Here is a 20,240-nt window from a genome sequence, read left to right as displayed (position 1 = left end):
GAATATTTCAGTTTGAATGTTCGGTTTGTCTGACCACCAAACTATTTTATGACATCGGACTCTTGAAAATCTGGGCATTATGTGACGCTTTTCTGACGTAACAAATACCCATCACAATTTAACAGCTTTTGTTTCAAAGCAAAAATATTCAAATTGAAATTAAAACAAAATTCTCAGATTTAAGAAGCTATTTGGCCTTTTTAGTTACTCCTACTAATACCCTTATTGTTTCAACTCCAGTTGCAGCTCTACTTTTCTGAAACTTTATAAGATTGTAGACAACTTTCTCATCTGCTGCTTCACAGATGTTAGACATGAGTTTGACCTGAAATGAACCCTTTTAACCCTACATGTTGAAGCTGTGTGTCAGTGTAAGACTAGTAAAAAAGCTCAAATACTTAACGGTTACATTCAAAATACAAAACAATTTAATATACAACTGTTTAAAACAATGTAGAATGTAAAAACAACAATAACCACAACATCTGTAAACCTGACGGTGGACAGTTTGGTTTGGTGGGTGAATGTACAGAACGACAGTAGTTTGCCCATTGAAAGACATGCATAACCAAGCAGTTACACACCTTGACGCCCACTGTTAAAAGTTTCTGAAAGTGGAAAAGAGCTAAAACATTTTTATTTTCATCAAAATTATACATTTTAATTTACAGGCCCTTCCAACATTAACTTAAAAAATGAAATCCCTGCAACAAGAGATGAGTCCCGCTGATGAAGGATAGTCTGAACTGAGGATTCGGACTTTTTTTTTTTTTTTTGTTAAAGTTTGGTCTTAAATCACAGTATGATACAGGAGCTGGTCCCATGCTGTTAAAGAAGGGTGTCACTATAATGCTGTAAAAAAAAAAAAACCAACAGATTTAAAAAAGTGGTCTGAATATATGGCCATATACTCAGTAAAAGCGACTAAAAAGAAACGAGTGAGCCAGTGAAGGATCCACTGTCACCGAGAGTCCATTTTACAGTCACACGGAGGAAATTTTTTTTTAAAGAAACGGGTTTAGTTTTGTCTTGTTCAGGGATCGAGTGTTGAGGGAGATCAGAGGGGAAATCTGCTGGTTGGGTTTTAAAACAAGTGCGTATTCCACTTGGACATTTGAGCGCTCCGTCAGTGCTTGTTGTTCGTCTCCTCCTGGCCCGAGCTGGAGATGCCGTTCTGGGGCTGGGTGGAGCCCGAGCCCAGGCCGTACAATCTCCCACAATACTTTGCATCATCGATGTTGTCTTCGAAGAAAAGCTGAACAAATCGGAACCAAGAGAGATTTCAGTTAGACGACTTCTGTGTTGCTAAATCACACCTGCTACTCTTTCAGGCTGTATATTTTCCGTGACATGCTCTAGTGCACACAGTAGGACGGCCTGGTGGTGCACAGGGCACAGATAACACCTGACATCTGTAAGGATATTGATGCTAAATAAGTGTAATATAGGCCTTATTTTTCCTGCACTCCTGAATCCTGTGCATCAACAGTGGACTGAAGAAAAGTTAATTTTAAAATGTGAGCTTTCTGTGTCTTTCCCCTCTGTGAGCTAGTGGGCTAGCGGTGGGTTATGGAGAAAAAGACATTTCGATGGGATGAACGGAAACAGAGGATTACTCAAAGATTGGTGTTTACTTAGCAGAATCTTTAGTCTGACTTCATGCTGCACAGTTTGAAGTTCAGTTTTCCAGAAGTGTAAGTGCCTGTTTCATGGGATTTTGAGGGCAATGGCTTTCGGGTTTTGGAGATTTTCGCCAAAACAAATTCCCAGACTTGTAAGTAAGAAGTGTTTTTTCAAAGTGATTGTGTGTTCTCACACATTAAAATTAAAAACATTCTTAAGCACAGTCTACAGTAAACAGCCCTTTGGTAGTCAGGCATTAAAAAAATGTTCTCTCTGGTAATAAAACGTTATGCTGCAGATCTGCTACAGTTCCAACAATTAAAGAGAAACAAAAACAACAAAACCCTCTGGATATTTGTGTGAGCTTTACCTCTTTCATCCTGAAGAAAGCCATGCCGGTGAGCAGCGAGTCTGATCCAGCCTGATGCTGCCGCCCGATCCTCTTCAGCTCCAGCTGGTCTGCTACTTCCTGTAGCCCCCCCTGCACAAACACACAGAGGTCAGACGTCTCAACACTTGTTTTGACGTGATATGATAATTTTTTTTATCTCCAATGTACAAGTGGAGGATGAAACAAACAAACTGTTGATCTGAATCAACGCCTTTGACACAGTCCCACCACGTCCGCCCCCTTTACATCCGTATCCCGTCTACAGTACCTTCAGGTTCTTGCAGCTCTTCATCAAGTACTTGACGTCATAGATTGCAGGGAAGAACAGGTTGAGGATCTGGAAGAAGTCGTGTTCCTCCTCAGGCAGCCGTGCATCTGTCAGGAGCTTCACCAGGTAGCCAAAGTCGTAGCCGCTGAGAAATACAGAACCGGAGGATTCAGGATGGGGTTGGGTTACATTGATATTGCCTGGTTCAAACTAATAGTCAGTCAACATGGCTCAAAGTTGAGTATCTCACATGGGTGCAGTTACTGGCAGCTACTAGTTAATTATCTACATAAACCTTCACAGTTGGGTTATGGTCTCCAGTTGATTTATTCCAATTTTATTTTTCTAACAAAATAATATTGAGGATTAAAGCGGGCTATGTCTGGAGGTATGCTTGCTTTGACTGACAGGTGTCTGAGCTACAGCCCAATTTTTACCCATATATATTACGTTTTTTTGCCTCCAAGAACTGTCATTTCTAACTAACATTAAAGAATAAAAAAAGTCTCCTCAGAAGGGAGACCATATGGGCATTGTTTCCATATTTCCCATGGCCTATGATCTAAATGAAGACATATTTTTTTATAAAACTCTAAAAACGGTGGCTGTATGATAGTTGCAGGTGTTGATATTCATTCTCAATAATTTCGAAATGCAGACAGGGAAGACCATGCTGGAAAAGAAAAGTCACTATGTTTGTATAACAATTGAGAAGCTGGAGTATTCAAAGTCCTCTGAACTGGAACAAATGATGCAAAGGCTGAATCAGATCAAACAACTGACCTGTGAAAGGAGAGCCACTTGACGTTTTCACAGAGCACCAGACCAGACGTCATGAGGAGCTCAGCGAAGTAGAGCGTGTCGATTCCCTCTTCTTCGTGCTTTTTAAACTGGAGGCCGGAGTTCTGCAGCAGGTCTATGGAGTCCTGTGAGTACATGTCTTCTCTGTGAAGAGCAAAAGAAAAAAAAAAAGAGAAGAATGTTAAAAAATCTTGTTGTATTTTAGTCCATGTTTGAGGACAACAGGCCGTCAGTGGACTCACGTGAGGTTGAACTTGAAGTTGAACTGCCACGTCGTCGTGCCGGGAGGATAGTCTCCATCCTCATTCATGAACGTGAGGCCGAGCTGGATGATCTTCAGGAGGTCGACGTTACACCTCAGCAGCTGGTACTGGTAGTCCACTGTGCTGCGAAACTCACCGATTGGCCGAACAACCACTCCGGGGAATTCTGTGTCCTGATGAGAAACAAAACTTCAATATTCCTGCACTGCATTCAACAGTTTTGCTCCCATCTGCCTGATGTGTGGTCTTGTTTGTTTTATGGATTAGCTACTACTTTTAAAAAAAAGAAAAAGTTCATCCAGATTCTGTCACCATGCAAATAAAAGTTTTATTTTTACTGAAGAATGACGATATTGTCCACTGCAGGACAGGTAATAGAAAGTGAACAGAACAATACAGACAAATGAGCTGCTGATTAAGGACCAGTCATTAAAATTGAGGTGTTTCTGCATTTTAAAATGTACTTTAAAAATCCATTTTTGACTTTTACCTGAATTAATCCTACCGACAGGATACGTTTCCTAGAACAATTTTTAAATGTGTCTATCCCCACTGTCATGTATCACACGTGGCAAGTGATAAAAGGTTTTACAAAACGACTATCTAAATATAGCTCATTAAAAACACTGAAGGTCTTAAGATTTCTAACTCCGTGGCTTTGCGTCAGGTAATGTTGTGTAAAAGACTGTGTAGTCTACTCTGAAGTAGTTCTTTACAGTAACTCTCCTGTCAACAAATACAGTCAAGTGTTGGTAGTGTAAAAAGGAATTATCGCCTAACTCCACAAAAAAAATTGCCCATCTCTTACCATGGCAATGTAATTGTAGCTTTGAATAATCTGTCGGATTTTCCTCATTTCCTCCTCCACATTGCTCGCCCAGACTTCACAGATTATCTGACTGGAATCTGTAAGTGCGGCTGGCATGTTGGCAGGTCAGGGAAGAGAGCTAAAAACCCCAACAGTCCTGCAGTGCTTGTGAAGGGGGCCAAGGGGAAGCAGTGTGATGAAGACAGACACCTCTGGGAGAGGATGACAAGAAAGAGATGGTAAATGCCTTAAAGTCTCACCGCAACACTGGTACAAGGATCATAATCAAATGAACAAGAATGAAGATTAACATTAGTACCACGGCTGCTATTAGCATTGAGAGTAATACACAAACTTATGCATAAGTTAAGGCAAAAAACGTTGAATAAAAATCTGAAAATTAATATACAAGAAAGTTAATACATAAGAAAAGCTGCAGCATGAAAATCAATCTACTGCAAATGGCCATTACAATATCATTGATCCCCAAGTGATGTCTTCTGAGTTTGTTCCCCCTTTTTATGAGAAAATATTCCACTCCTCATATCCTCCATCATTTTAAATGCATAATTAACGTTTTCATAACCTTTTTAAACCTGTATTTATCGCTGTACATACTAAACCGTATCAAGTGTAATGCTAAAAGCCATCAAGTTTTCACAGCAGCCAGGGTGAAGCTTTGACCGGTCTGAATGTGGGTGAAAGCCTCCTGTGGAGGACTGGAGCTAGCCCATGTACCGCCAGCAGCACTTCTACTGATGCACTCTGTTGATAGTTTATAAAAGGTACTAAACTAATGCACTCTAATGCATTAGCCCTGCAATTAAACCTCCCCTCATGAAGCTTATGATGTTCGGTTCTAATTGAAACTTTTAGAGAAGTGTACATTCAACGTGGTGGTCACTTTGTTAGCTGTAGTTTGTGTTGCTACAAAACTGAGAAGTATTTTAAACTTTTAGCTTCTGCCCTGGTTGAAATGAGAAGCATTTCCCTTCTTCTTTGCCTGAAATGGCACAACAAACATAATTCAACTCGATACTTTCTTTTTTAAATAAGACCCACCGAAATTAAGTGATGTTACCATAACATCAGGACAAATTACCCTTGTGTTGCTAGCTGGTGGTGGTTGTTTATAGCATCGGGCTGAATATCTCAACCGTTATCTAACAAAATAACACCAACTATGACAAGAATTCCTCTAAACTACAAGTCTTCGGGAAGAGCTAATAAATTAGGCTTTAATGACACTGGAGGCTTTAGTTATCAACGACGTTGCAACGAGGGACTACCGTTAAAGCTAGCTGACTGCTTAGCATGAACGGCTAACGCTTCAAGCTAATCCTCGCCTCGTCGCGAAAGCTAACATCACCGGAGCAAAGAGTAAATGAAACGGCTCCACGTATTCACGCCCGAATTTCTCATAACAGCTTCAAACACTGCTGACATGGCGGCGATTTGCTGTGGGACGTATAAAAGTATTTAAAAACTACGTTTACCTCAGAATTTCCTCGACGTAACCTGCCAAGCTAGTTAATAGCGACTCTTGCCTTCTTCTTCTTCGCTTTCTTCGCCCCCAACTTCTTCTTCTTTGTGTTTTTTGGCGTATCGCAATTAGACTGTAAACGTGCACAGCGCCACCTACTGTTAGAGTGTGAAACCACGTCAAATAAAGGATCAACGGGTACATAGTTCAATTTTTCAACATTTTGACACAATAATTAATTTATTTAATGCTATATGTGAAAAGGGAAACAGCGTTATTTGCGAACAGAAATACAAGATAAATAAACACATGCTATGAATAGTTATTGGTGGAATTTAAAAGTACTGTACTTGAGGTACTTGTGCTTCACTTGAGTATTTTATATATGTTGTAAATATTGTTGCAACACTGTACTTCTTATTCCACTAAATTAATTTGCTATAGTCGATTTTTACCTTACAAATTAAGATTGCATGTACAAAATGATCACATGAAGCATGAAGCATTGTTACAGAATGAACTGTTCAACAATTTAATATAAAACCGTTATAATTAGCTCCACTTTGACCAGTTATAAATACATGCTATATACGGGTTAATGCAGCAGTAACCCTGATAATGTAATCATCTCAGGGGTGATTTTCTGTATAATTAATATACTTTAAGCTGAATGTGATGTTTAAATAGCTGAGCAGTAACTAGAATAATGAATGAATGGATGAAGCTTCACAAACCAACCTAAACAATGATTTTTTTTCCCCTGTGTTTTAGTATTTTGTTCTCTTTTTTGTGCTTACGTGCTTTTATTTAAAAAAAAACTTTGTAATGCAGCATTTTTAAGTTTTGGTATGGGTTACTTTAAGGGTCTGAATACTTCCTCTAACTGTCTTGATGCAAACTGTCCTAATTAAAGTTGTTGATTGGGGAAATTAAAAACAATACGTGAATACTTTTACATGTCACATTTACATAGATACATTTTGGATTCAATAAAAATAGTCCATTATACACCAAAAGTATGTGAGCACACATATTTTTGAATGTGTCATTTCAAAAGCATAGGCATTAATTTGCCACTCAGCTGCACAAATCACAGATTGTTCCTACGTGAAAGCACATTTATTTGAAAACCATCTCAAATACCTGATACACGGCACAGTATATTGCTCGAAAAAATATCACTTTACATGCCCACAACACACAGCTGTTAGCAGTTCAATATCACACAACTGAATTCAACTGATGGTAATGAGAGATCATGGCAGATAGAAGCTCATTTACTAATGAATAAACACCTGAAGTCACACAGAAGCTTCATTAATAATTGATTGGATGACGACAAGGAGAGCATTTTGAGGCTTCTCAACTCAGAGTACTGCTTATTAAAGTCCAGCCAATTATCATTTTTTTAATATTCTATGGTTCTACCTGCTCAAAAATTGAGATTTGATTCTTTTTCTTTTCAATTATCAAGTCAAGCATATGGATTTTTGACTCAAGTCCGACTCGAGCCACATGTGAGGATGCCTCACATTTGCAGCTGGCAGAAAATACTCATGTAAAGGTGACATTATTGTACAAAACAAGCGAGTTAACAGTCAAAATACGGCACCACATTCCTGTTGCGAGCTTGGTAATAAACCTTTTTTTTTTTTACCCATAATTGTCTTTCACTGCACATGATTTTAGGATGATACAACGCTCACCAAAAAATAAAAGAACCATAATCTGTGCGTTGGAGATTTAAGGAAGTAACTCAAGGCTTCGTGAGTGAACCCAGAATCCAGTTTGCCAGATAGACGTCGGCCTGGTGGCTGCGAACACTGCCAAAAGACACGTGCTCAAGTCCTAACATGGTCCGTCTGTTCAGTACTTGTTAATGTCCTTGATCAAAGACACTAACGTCCCAACTGCTCCAGGACCAGCATTATGTTGCTCTGCAGTTTTAAAAAGATATGCATAGAAAATCAGTTCCTAACTATTCTCTGTAAAGTAAAGAGAAAAATACATTATCAATATATCTTACTATTTATTAAGAGACACCTTTGTTAGACAAATGACCTCTTGTGTTTCCATCCTTAAAGTGTTCTCTGAGATGGAACTAAGATGGAAAGGTAAAAGCACAAGAGCTGCCAGAAGAAAAGGGTTCTGTACATGTGAATTGAATAAAAGAAAGAACAAAACGCTGCTCCTTGTTTATCGCAAATACATTTGTTCCCTTTGGCTGGCAGGTCCTGGCCTTTTCAACACTGTATTTTAATACGTGCATCTACTGTGCTTTACAATTTTACAATTAAACCAGCAAAAAAGAAAAAAAAAAAAAGAACACTGTTTGATAAAAACACACTTTTCCTACCAGGCGTGAAATTAATTTTGTCCTGAGCAGAAATCTGGACAGTAAGAGAGCTGACAAAGGTGATTTTTTTTTTCAAAATGAGTCAGTCCTCTGCTGTGACAAGAGTCCCAGCATCATGGCAGCGATGGAGGGCAGAAGTGACGCCAGCTGCTCACTGCTCTGTAGACTCAGCTCTCCTCTGGATGTGGGAGATCTCCAGTATGGGCATCAGCAGCTGGAAAGCATCCTGGATGTAAGAAGCACTGTTGGACGCCTGTGAGGAGAGAAGGTCCATAACACGTGTCAACATAAGGCACTGAGTATTTTAACATCTGAAGTATCCATATTTGTGCCCGTAAAGCCTTGTGATACAGACAATCCAACCACAGAACATCCTCCTTAACATGTTATTTAGGTTTGTTTCATCTGACCTCTATTGTTCTTCAAGGTGAAGCATTTGTACCAATGATGTGAAATAATTTCACTTCTTCCCAGCAGTTTCCCCTAATTATTCAAGTATCTCTCTAGAAATAAAAAAAAATGATCAGTATCTTTAAACAAGACAGCAGAACGCAGATTGCTGCATTTGTATCAGTTAAAATGACATCTGACTTTAGGAAAGCCCTTCTCAGCCCTTTTGCAGTTTTAAACAGATTCTTAGTTTTGTGACGTCCATCTCATGTAATCAGGAGACAGTGACGATGAAACATAGAGCTGTGTGTCATCTGCAGAGCCACCATTGCTGTTCTTGTGTTTGCTGATTATAGAGCAAAACTAAGGACTATAAAGATTACAGTGATCCTCAGCAGGAAAAAGTTAGTTTTGAGATTTCTTCACTCATTTCAAGGAGAAACAGACCAGTCACACAGGCAATAAAATGGATAAACTGCAGTGGTACAGTGTAGATTTAATTACACAGTGTGTGCATGTGATCAAAGTGCTGTGGTAGTCTGACACGAACCTCTAAAAAGACTCCCGTTATCAGTGGGTTGAGGACATCTCCCTTCTCGTTACACTGTGAGACAGAGCATTTGGATTAAATTACACTCAGGATTCAGATGAACAAGCAGCAGCAGTGACAATGTGCCGGTTTGGAAAATGAAAATGCTGAAGGTGCAAAGAGCAGCGCGTGTCAGAGCTGCGTTACAGTAAGCTTGACATTAAAGTAGGCCGCAAAAACGTGGCAGGAAACAAACAGAGCAATGAAGTTAAAGATGATAAAACGCACCCTCATTAAATCTAATTCGCACTATTTTAGACGATATAACTGGTTGTGACTTAATAAATGTCACGTTGCCTCACTCTCACTCAACCGCAGACATCAGCTCTACTGAGTGATAAATCAGGATACTCACTGTGCGAGACCCAAACTCACACTGTACGTTTAAACATTTTTATTATATATGATTTTCAGGGGGGATTTTTTTACTCTTTAAAAAGGAAAATGACCTAAGATTTTTAACACTATGGTAGCGTTTGCTACCAATGCAACACCCACTTCTTCTTTTTATGTCAAACAAACCACTGACATCAAATGAAGCACTTCCTATGAGGTGTAACCAAAAAGACACGGGCAGCACAGCAAGTGGAAAAGCTAAAAAAAAAAAGATGTTATGACTTCAGGTGTGTGTCCCTCTGTGTACTATTCATTGGCACTCTAGTGCCTTAGTGTTGTGTAAAGTTGTGAGACTCCTGGGATACTGGCAGAGATATACTGACTTTAGTCTCTAGTATGGGTCAAACACCGGATTGATGATGACAGCGATGAAAATACTGAATAATTCCACCCCCAACAAATTCAGTAATGTGGTTGACAACGGTCTTAAAATAAAGAACCTCATCTATTTCCCATATTCAGTTCTACCTTCAACCGGTTGGTACACAGATCTAAGTTAGACTCATCACACTTACCCCCGCTGTTGTTAAGCAGGAAGTGAACTTCTTGGAGAGCAGCGAGATCTCTTTACACAGAACAACAGTTAACCTGACAGACAACATGAGAAACACAGATGCTTAGTTCAGATGAAGCTGTGACTTTGTGCAGTAACAGCTCCCGCAGTGTCTCCACACATGTTCAAACAGAAAACCCGCGTCGTCTTACTGTGACAGAACATTGGCCTCCGTGCTGCCGTTGGAGAAGAGGATCATCTCAGCCAGTTTGTGGAAAAGCTCAATGGATCGAGCCGTCAGCTCTGCCAGACTCCTGATGGCTGCGGCATGAACCCCCTGGCAAAATTCAATACACACACACACACACGCAACTGAATGCACATGAAACCACATGGAGAGAAATCAGCTCCTGAACTACAACATGAAAAATACTACAAAAACCATCCAGCAGTGCTTAAAATGCTATATTTCTCAAAATAATTGTCGTGTTTAGACCGAGTGAAACTGATTCACATTCCACCAGAGTGAAAAGACAAAAAAAACCATCTTGCTTTTACTGTGAAACATCTACAAAAAATCTCTACAGTGTCCAAGTGCAACATCTCCAGGTGAGTAAAGTGTAGAACAAAACTAAATGTCAGTTAATCAACTGACAGATATTTATCTCAACACTTGTGGGAAATTAATTAAGTTATTAGTTGCTTAAATCAATCATCGAGCACAAATTCCAAAGTTTTTCTGCTTCCACCTCATCAGAGTGTCAAGATTTACTGCTTTTCTCTGCTTTCTTTCAATGTAAATGTAATATTTTTGAGCAGTTTGAGGACGTCCCCTCAGGCTCTTTTCTATTTCTATTTTCAGAATTTCTTTGACGTACATAGCTACTTAAAAAAAAAACCTTCTTTAGTTTTACTAATTGAGGAACCATCAACACAGGACTGCAACCATAACAGTGTCTGCATCTTCTTCACTGTTATAATCTCCCAGTTAATTAAAACGTAACTTTGTGCCTTGTTACCTCACTTCCTCCAAACAGAATAGGCACGCACACAAGCCTTGTAATGAAGGTGTACCTTTAACCTGTTTGAAACACGCCATCGAGTCCCACAGCAACATAAAATGATTTCCTGGTAAATATTGATGATGGTTGATGCCAATGTACCTCAACAGCCAGGGTTTTCTTAACATCCTCCTCACTCTCTTCCTCTTCCTTCTCTGGTCTGGTCATGGTGGTGATCTGGCTGCAGGCGCTCTTACAGGCCTGTTGGAGGTTACAGACCATGCTATTAACATAACCGCCAAGATCTGCACAATCTAATGGAATCAAAACAACAGCTGTCATACACACACACATACACCTGGACTGTGTCGGAGAGGTTTTGATTCAACTGTGCAGTCATTTCTGAGGCTGAAATGTGTGATGATGTTATATTTAATTGGTTTATACTGACAGCAGTGTGTTGTTGGTACCTTGCTGAGTTTGGCAGTTGTGGCAGAGACACTGAGACCCTCCAAAGCCTCTGTTATCTCCCTCTCAAACTCTGAGCCATCTTCATCTGGAATTAGAGACGTACAATAGGTCATTTCAAGATGCTGTATTCCTCTGGCGGTGCTTCTATTATTATAACGGCGTTACCTTTCTTCTCGTCCACGTCCTCATCGTCAAACTCCACCAGGGAGAAAGAGTCCTTGATGAGGTCCAGCTCTTCTCTCAGCTGAACCAGCTCATCTCCTGACAGAGTGGTAAGCACCGACTTCACCTACAGCACACACACACACACACACACACACACACACACACACACACACACACACACGCATAATAACAGTAGCTGTGGTTACACGGACAATATATCTTCAATTCGATTGAAGTCACTCTGATCGGAGATTCCAACTGTACTGTTTACACGGACGCCAAATAAAGTGATCCAACAAGATTTGCATTTACATTGCTGTTTCTGCACTAACTTGAATGTGGATAAAACGATTTAATCATGCGGCTCTTCAAGACTTTCCAAGTGTTATCGGACAAAATTGGTCAAATTGTGAGGAATGAAATGAGTCATTTGTTGCTCCAAAAAAAAAAAAAAATGTATGAATGTGTTTTACAGCCACTTCTTTTCCCATGAAAAAATGTTGGACCCTGAAGTTGTAATTAGATGGTTTGGCCATTAAATCATAGCGGTATAAAAGCTTGGGGCACGTCCTGGGGGCTTTGTCTAATCAGACGTCACTGTTACCCCCACCTGGGGCAAGCATGAAACAATCTGACTAATTGTTGATATATATTTTCCTATTGAATGGATTATCACAAGGTTTACACCACCTCCCTCAACCCAATCAAAAACTCCTTACAAGGGCCAGTCTCTTCTGACTGAGGTGGTCACATGAGGCATTTCTATTCTGATTGGACTATTATTCAAATCAACAGTGGAAAATTCTGATTGGCGTTAACACAGCTCATGTTTCAGTCTATCCAGCCACAGTAGGTGTCATATTTCAGAATTAAACTCCCATCATACCTTAGACTCGCTGTCTCGAGACAGAATTTCCAGTGCCTCGAGGTGTGACAGACCCTGAAATTCATCAAACAGCATCCCGTAGTGAGCGACCACCTTCTTCTCAGAATCGGAATATTCTTTCTCCGCTGTCTGCAGCTCCTCTCGCTCCTTCGCCTCCCTCAGCACCTATGAGAAAGAGAGAGACGCAGAGTTGAAAGACAGGAGACAATCTGCCAGTAACCTGTCAGGACAATAAGACAAGAAACCAGTTGAAGTCAGCAGAACTTTGTTTCTGTTTGGTTTACTTGTAGGCTGATAAAACATAAAAGTCAAGGTCTCATCCTGTCATTTTTATGTCTCTTTTTTAGCTTAGTTTTGCTGATGAGGACCACATTATACTGTTGAAACTTTCAGAAAATCTTCAGGGTGGAACTTGATTTATGATTATTTTGTCAAACTAGCTTAGTTTGTTTTTAGCTTTTTTAAAACTTTTATTTCCATCTTGTGATTTCTCACTGGATTAAGGTGAACGTTTGCTTTAATCACAGTCTGACTGTAGTTTCACCCTATTTACACTTTTGATCAAAAAAGTCTGGAAAGTCTTTTCCAAGCGTTCCTCATCAGATGTAGACGTAGCATAAATCTTAAGTGTACTAGAAGATAAAATATCCTGTTGTCTCATCTCATCTGCCTCCATCTTGTCTTTGAGCTCCTCATTCACATGTCTGACTGTGGTCCCCCTACCTGAGACAGAGTGGAGTTCCTGTTCATCAGTCCTTTGGTCTTCTTAAAGCCTGGGTCCCCTTCTGCTATCACATCCATTGTCTTCTTCCCGATGAACCCCAGAGCATCCAGACCGCCTGTTATCACCGTTTTCCCCTGTGAGGAAAAAAGATGAAGAGTTTTGTTTCAGTGTAGCAGCCACAACAACAACAGCACCTGCTCTTAGCAAACAGCCCACTCAAAATACATTATATTCAATGGGTGAATTAATGAGTTATTAGGAGGCTAAAGGCTATGTTAAGGCTCTGTTGCTAGCTTGGCTGCTGCGTCAAACTGAGCAAATACAGAAGCATCACTAGTGACCTGAAGTTCATAAAACTATTCTTGGACGTTTTCTCTGGTGGGAATTTTGACACAGAATCTTGCTCATATTAACGGTCTTGTCACCGCGGTGCTACTATTTCTCAAGAACTGAACATTTTCAGTATTAATACTCCCCACGAGATGATTTTCCACTCTTTGTACAGTGCCGTTGAAAAACTAGAAGTTTAAGATGCATTTTAAAAATCGGCACAGAGACAAAAGAGAGTTTTTTCAGCTCACTGTGCTCTGGACGACGCTGGTGAGCGACGACAGCATTCCCATTGCGCTTCCCACGGCCGCCGACCCATCCGCTGCCGCTCGGTCCGTCTCACTGCTGGCTTCACCTGCGGGAAAAACGCACACAACACATGCGTTTATAAAAGATTTACAACACAGCCTGGAAGAAATGTATGGTGTGTGAAAAAGCGACACATATTCATGCCTCCGTGTACAATAACAGTAGTAATCCGTGCTGACTGGACCAGTGTTGTGCCTTAATTACACAACTCACCCTGCTCTTTCTGCTCTTCCTCAACTTGCGCCGACAGTTCGGTCGGACTGGGGATTCCCAGCGTCGTCTCTGCCTTCTCCATCACCTGAGTGAGCCCCTGGCCTAGGTGGACAGGAGGGACACATGATGTAAAGGTAATAGATGGAAATACAGTGAGGTGAGACAGTGTGTTATAACAAGTAAAAAAAACCCACAATGTCGGGAAAAGAAAGATGGAGAAAAATAACATCTTCCAATAGACAAGACCAACTTCAGCATGTGATTAGGTGACGACTGGTTGCAGTTTATTAGGGCAGAACTATAAAAAGGAACCCCCCACACATTACATATAAGACAGAAATAACAGGTTAGGTGGTCTATACTCACCCACAGTGGCCACAGTAGCTGTTGCTGTGGATAAGATGGTTTTGCCCCAGCTGCCCCAGTACCCCCAACCGCCCTGGGACACAGTGGACTCACTGGATGTCTGAGACAAGAGGATAGAGAGGATGGGGACAGATAGAAAGGACAGATATATGTGAGAAATGATTTTGCAAGCACTGTTGCTTATGTTTATGTAGAACATTAGAATCACTTGTGCTGTACTTTTATGCTGTGTGACTCTGAGCTGCCACATCAGGGCTTTCCACTACTATCAGAAAATATCTGATATTATCATAAGCATTTCATCAGCCAAAGTGTTTGTCTGACCAAAGACAAGATAAAAATTACAGACAGTTACCGCTGGATGAAACAAAAAGGTTATCCAATGTTTCTCTAGTTAAACTGGTCAGACCATTGGCATCCCTGCAGAAGTAAACGTCTCTTTTTACCATTATTTGTGGTCTATTTGTGTGTCTAGTGAAACACAATAATTATCTCATGAGTGCCTTTGCCGGCTGCTCCTCTGCTTTCGTCGTCTCTTCAGCTTCAGCTTCAGGTTTGGCGTCTGGTCTCCTCCTGGCTTTCCTTGTCGGGGCCACGTCAGTCGAGTTGTCGGGCGCGGTCGGCGAGGAACTTTCGGGCGTTGATGCAGGAGAGACATCCTGGATCTCTGATGCCACCTCTGGACCCTCCGCTGCTGTAGCTTCACTGTCTGACATCTTAATGTCTTAGTACATGCCTTCAACGTGAAGATAGGACAGGATGTGACAAGGGTTTTGTAACATATGAGTAAATAATCATTGGTTGGCTGTTAAGGCGTCCAGCTGTCTTCCACTGTTGCACCCAAACACCCCTAATATCTAATGCATTCATTCAAGGAGCACTAAAATGCTGTAAGTCACTGTTTTGGTGGAACCACTCTCCTTCAATGAGCTGTACAGGACATTTCCCAAGATGCATTTCAACACCCAGGGAACAAAAGTCAACTTTGATACTGAGACACTGTTTTTTTTCTGAAACTCAAACTGCAGATGAGTCCAATTCACAGTACAGTGTGTGTGGTGCATAACAACATACAGCACAGGAACAAGAATCTATATTATACATACATATGTAATATATAAATACATTACATAAACCTTCCATTTTGATTTATAAGCCATTTATTCCTCTGGCAGTTAGTATCACTGTAGGACTGTAGTCTTGGTTGTTATTCATGCTCCATTATGGGTTGCTAGTAGTTTTGGTGCGCCACTGACTCCTTCAGTATTTGACAACATGGCTACAAGGAATACTTACTTGTTATTTATGTTCTTATCAATCATTAAGGCATAACTTAGTGGGGTAGGAACGACACACACTACTTATACTTTTGCTATAAACTCACCTTTCCTCCTGTCAAAGTCCTGATGCTAGCAGTTAACGTTACGTTACTCCAGTCTGCTGACACTTTCCTTCCCAAAATCAACAACGAGAAAGGTTTGTTTCGTTTATTTCGGTTTGCACCTCGGTTACTAAATGTTCGGCGCCCTTTGGTTCCCCAGTAAACAGTTTAATGATTTAGGTTTTCTCCTTCTTTTTGTCCAACAGGATTAGCCACGTCACATTGTGTTTTCACTGAACAGGTCCAGCGGTTAGCGACACTGAGGAACACAGGTTCCGGTTAGAATCTTCAAAATAAAAGTGTGTTTTTCAGGGATTCAGCAAAATCAGTGCAAAAGTTAGACCGTGTTTAACCAGAAATCGACAAAAAATTAAATGACCACTGTATATGTATTCTTAAACAGCTAGCCACTTCTGGAAATGTCCGTGTTCTTTTAACAGATCATATTTGATTTTTTTGCAAGGGTGAGAGACGTTACGATTTTATTTTGAAGGAAAACCTGCCAAACTACCGGTTTTTCTCTAGTTCTCGTGAGGTAGCTTGACGCAAAGGTCAGTCACGTCAAGTTACGCAAATAAAATTAAAACATGACTTCCGGAATCGTCAAAATAAAAGCAGTTAATGGTCCACTAAAATCCCTTAATACATTTGCTTCTTCTTAATATTTCTGGTGAAACGTTTGAACTTTTGCATTCAATTACGGAGGAGTTAGGGAAGAGGAGTTGAATAAAAGAAACAATAATAATTTAACTAAATTCACCAGCGTAAACCGTGGACTGCCAGTGATGCCTGCTCGTGTCTCTGCTGTGAACATACTGTCGTATCATATTGAAGAGAATTGAAAACAAGCCACGCCCACTACGTCAAGCACACCTGAAGCAGGAAGTGAACCTCCAGGACGACACGTTTTAGCTTTTAAAGGTTAACAGCTGAAATGAATTATCTTTGAACTTATAGCAAGTTACACATTCTGTTTGGTGTTTATGTCGGTCGAGGATTTGTTGTTTTGGTCGCTGTCGGAGCAGAAGGTGGGAATCACTGTCTGGTATTTATGCACCACCATACTGAGTTAAACATAATGTAGACTGCTGTGTCGCTTTATAGCCTGATGTTACCAAAAAGACTCTCAGTTTGTAAATGAGTTAAAAGAGACAGGACCAATTTAATGCGCTGAAATGAGCAATGTGAAAATGTGCCTGTTGGCTTCCTCTCTGCTTTGCTTTTTGAACATAATAGCATGAAGCATTATCTTTATTACTTCCTTTTCAGTTTATTTGTTAGGGTCAACAACACTTACCATCAAAGGAACCCATCAAACCAACATTAGTTCAGTTAAAAATCAGTGCAGTAATAAAAAAAAGTCCATGCAAAGATACATATTATCTTAGTTAAAATTAATAATTAAGGGATGAAGATAAGAAAAAAATCAAGTGAATGGTATGGAAAAATAGAGGAAAAGAGTGAAGTTGTGGCCTTGAGCCTACAGACTGAAAATGTGATTTAAATTTCACAATTAAAACTGAAAAGATTTTTGCATTTAATTAGGCTGAAGAAAAACAAAAAACCATGAAAATGGAGTTACAGATTATGAAGACACTTAACACTAAGTATTTAGAGTCCGGTTTTGCTGCATGATCCATAAGAGTTTACTCTTCCTGTTTTGCAGGTCGGTCTGGTCTAAATGTGAGCTGGAGCTGTGACTCTTCCCAGCATGTTATTGCCTCAGAAATACCACCTGTCACGCCTGCTTCTCACAGTCCTCTTGCTCGGCGGCTGGACAGCAAGTGGAGCTCAAAACAGGTCAGAGCCGGAGGGGGTGCCCTTCACACGGCACGCCGGCGTCCCCTCTAGCGGGGACATCGTGGTGAAGGAGGGATCCAGCACGCTGATTGAATGCAATGTGACTGAAGGCCACGTTGACATCAAGTGGTATAACTCCAAAGGAGCGCTGCTGGGCGAGGACACAGGTAGGAGGAGGACGTACTGAGATGACGTTCATGAACTACTTTGAGTTCTTTTTTCGTGCCACGTAGTTGTTTCACCAGAAAGCTTTCATCACAGTGTAAGTGTCAGATGCCATTCCTTCCCTTAATGAGCTTTTCAATGAAACACGTATGTAAACAGGGGCACAGTCAACACCCAAGTGACAACACACTTCTAAACACCCAGTAAACGCCCCCTAAAGTAAACCAAAACTGTGCACATTGGAGATTTTAGATCAAAAATAGGGTAGAACTTGCAGAAAACTGTAAATAGGGAAAAGGAAACAACTCCCAATGGTACAGGACAGTGCAAAACAATACAACACATTTTGTACAGACCAAATAGGTACTTTTGATGTCAAAAATAACAATCCTGCTTAGTTATTCTTCCCATAATAATACTAAATTGCTATTTTAAGCCACACATGCATTTTATACCACACAATCATAGGACTGTAAAAGAAGTGGATGGAGCCACCGTGATGTCACCCATTGGATTGTGGACTGCAGTTTTGAAGCCTCGAGCTCGCCATTTTAGCCGCGCCATCTTGGTTTTGGAACCAGAACTGACGTTCATATGCCGCAAAGGCTTCCGCGTCTGATTGGTTAGGTTTTAGCATGACCCGCCTCTTGTTGGTCAGTCAAAAGGAAGTCCCACCCTAAAGCATTTCATCTATTTCACTCCAAATGGGACCATAATTTACTCGTACCATTCAGTCCAGTTTTCAGGTTTAAAAAAATGCTTGGATTAAAAAAAAAAAATGTGTTTGTCAGATTTTCTCCCATTTCACAAATTCCTCAGTATTTGTTATCATTCCACTTCTTGATTGTATCTCTGTCCTTGACCATTATCAGCTGAATGTCAGTTGAAGTTTCATGGATTTCTAAGTTTGTGCTTTTATCTTATAAGATACTATTTGGTTAAATAATTTGTGGAAGGACTCAAGTAAAATTTAAATTAAATCACAGGGTTTTTTTGGGCAGTGTAAATATTTGTGATGCTGCATTGCAATCTGCTCGATGGAGGAGATGATGACAGGTTCCTTATCTGCTCTTAAGGAGCAGGGAAACGTTGCCAGATTTTATGTGGATGTCCTATCAGTGTGGTCAGTTGAAGAAATAAATACCTCCGTGCTTGTAACATTGAACGAGAAAACAGGAAGAGTTCTCCTGCTGCAAAATCTGTTAAATTTCCTGGTCACAAGAACTACAGGCTGTGTCATGTCAGCCAATCAGCCCGTTCTGCTGCAATGAGGTGTTTATTGTCCTACTGGACTGCATTTACCATCAACGCTGATCTACATAAAAAGTGGCAAAGTTTCCCTTTAACTCACATTTCTTATGTTTTTGGTAAAACTCCTTGTCTTGTTGTATCATGGGGTTTTTGGATGCAGGTGGGAAGTGGCAGACTCTGGAGAAGGGCATCCTGAACATCACCGCGGTCTCCTTCGAGGACCGCGGCCGCTACACGTGCGTCGCCTTAACTGGCACTGGGGGGACCAGAAACTACACCGTCACTCTGCGTGTAGCCCACACCGACAGCGGCCTGGGCTTATACTACGTCATCGTCTGCCTGGTGGCCTTCACCATCACCATGATCCTCAACGTGGCGCGGCTCTGCATGGTCAGCAGCCACCTCAAAAAGACGGAGAGAGCCATCAACGAGTTCTTCCGCACTGAGGGCGCGGAGAAGCTGCAGAAGGCGTTCGAGGTCGCCAAGCGCATTCCCATTGTCACGTCGGCCAAGACGCAGGAGCTCGCCAAGGTCACGCAGTTCAAGACCATGGAGTTCGCCCGTCACATGGAGGAGCTGGCACGGAGCATCCCTCTGCCGCCGCTCATCCTAAACTGTCGTACATCAGCGGAGGAGGTTGCGGAGACGGTGAACCCGCGGCTTCACCCGCAGCAGGACAGTCCATCGGTGTCTGGGAACAGACAAGTTATAGGACCGTCCTCCTCAGACAGAAATGGACAGGAGGATGAGGAGGTGTGTCAGGCGCTGCTGTCAAAGGAAAGAGAGATGAACCCTGGAGGTGGCGTTGATGTCCAAGTGTCAGTCCACCCGGTGGCTGAGAAAGTCCCCAGTGAGGATCAGGAGGCTGAGATGTACGTCAGTGTGCTCGGACCAGACTCCCAAGCAAGTGTGTCCTACGAGAGTAACGTGTAGCCTGTGTTAAACAAAAGTCTCACAAGTTTATGGCATCTAACCGCAAGTGCTTAAAGACATCAAAATATTCATGGAAAACTGGAGTTTGCTGTCATTTCGATATTTGCCATTCTGGTTCTGCTTTTCAGTTCTTGTTTTTTATTGAATTCGTGTCCTACTGAACCGAAAAATGTTGGAATCAAAAGCAGCTTTATTTCAAGGCAATAGAGAGTCCTAACTGACAGAGCACCATGTAATTATTCTAAGTTAAAAGGCAAAATAAAGACAAATGTAAACATCATATCTTGCCGTGCACAAGTTGGATTCTTTTTCTCCCTGAAGTAGATATCCCTTCATTATGGTTCCATCTGTGGCCCCTGAAATGCTGCACGCTTATACCTGCTG

At 41.0% G+C, this 20,240-nt stretch overlaps 3 protein-coding genes across 4 annotated transcripts; 1 reads left to right on the top strand and 2 right to left on the bottom strand.

Moving 5' to 3' along the window:
- Positions 1–343: 343 nt before the first annotated feature.
- cnot8 (CCR4-NOT transcription complex, subunit 8) lies at positions 344–5,726 on the bottom strand. Its single transcript, XM_070843476.1, has 7 exons — positions 5,651–5,726; positions 4,155–4,366; positions 3,326–3,519; positions 3,066–3,227; positions 2,283–2,427; positions 1,994–2,104; positions 344–1,255 (listed from the first exon to the last, which is right to left on the bottom strand). Exons 2-7 carry the CDS (start codon positions 4,269–4,271, stop codon positions 1,127–1,129), a joined length of 858 nt encoding a protein of 285 aa, XP_070699577.1. The 5' UTR covers positions 4,272–4,366; positions 5,651–5,726; the 3' UTR covers positions 344–1,126.
- Positions 5,727–6,747: 1,021 nt separating this feature from the next.
- Positions 6,748–15,938, bottom strand: fam114a2 (family with sequence similarity 114 member A2). Of its 2 annotated transcripts, none has more exons than XM_070844201.1 (14): positions 15,711–15,938; positions 14,830–15,062; positions 14,327–14,426; positions 13,952–14,062; positions 13,690–13,793; positions 13,108–13,242; positions 12,385–12,549; positions 11,499–11,622; positions 11,333–11,418; positions 11,025–11,123; positions 10,074–10,198; positions 9,884–9,956; positions 8,934–8,987; positions 6,748–8,246 (listed from the first exon to the last, which is right to left on the bottom strand). In XM_070844201.1, exons 2-14 carry the CDS (start codon positions 15,040–15,042, stop codon positions 8,145–8,147), a joined length of 1,491 nt encoding a protein of 496 aa, XP_070700302.1. In that variant the 5' UTR covers positions 15,043–15,062; positions 15,711–15,938; the 3' UTR covers positions 6,748–8,144. The 2 variants fall into 2 exon arrangements, with proteins under 2 accessions (XP_070700302.1, XP_070700303.1); XM_070844202.1 differs by having other exon boundaries at positions 13,961–14,062.
- A 1,441-nt stretch (positions 15,939–17,379) lies between these two features.
- LOC139213300 (microfibrillar-associated protein 3-like) lies at positions 17,380–20,021 on the top strand. The gene is made up of 2 exons (XM_070843965.1): positions 17,380–17,674; positions 19,084–20,021. The coding sequence occupies exons 1-2, from the start codon at positions 17,419–17,421 to the stop codon at positions 19,854–19,856; spliced, it is 1,029 nt and encodes a 342-aa protein (XP_070700066.1). The 5' UTR covers positions 17,380–17,418; the 3' UTR covers positions 19,857–20,021.
- Positions 20,022–20,240: the final 219 nt, after the last annotated feature.

The sequence above is a fragment of the Pempheris klunzingeri genome, chromosome 14 (assembly GCF_042242105.1).
Source record: "Pempheris klunzingeri isolate RE-2024b chromosome 14, fPemKlu1.hap1, whole genome shotgun sequence".
NCBI classification, from domain to species: Eukaryota; Metazoa; Chordata; class Actinopteri; order Acropomatiformes; family Pempheridae; genus Pempheris; species Pempheris klunzingeri.
This window is presented reverse-complemented; position numbering and strand designations above follow the sequence as displayed.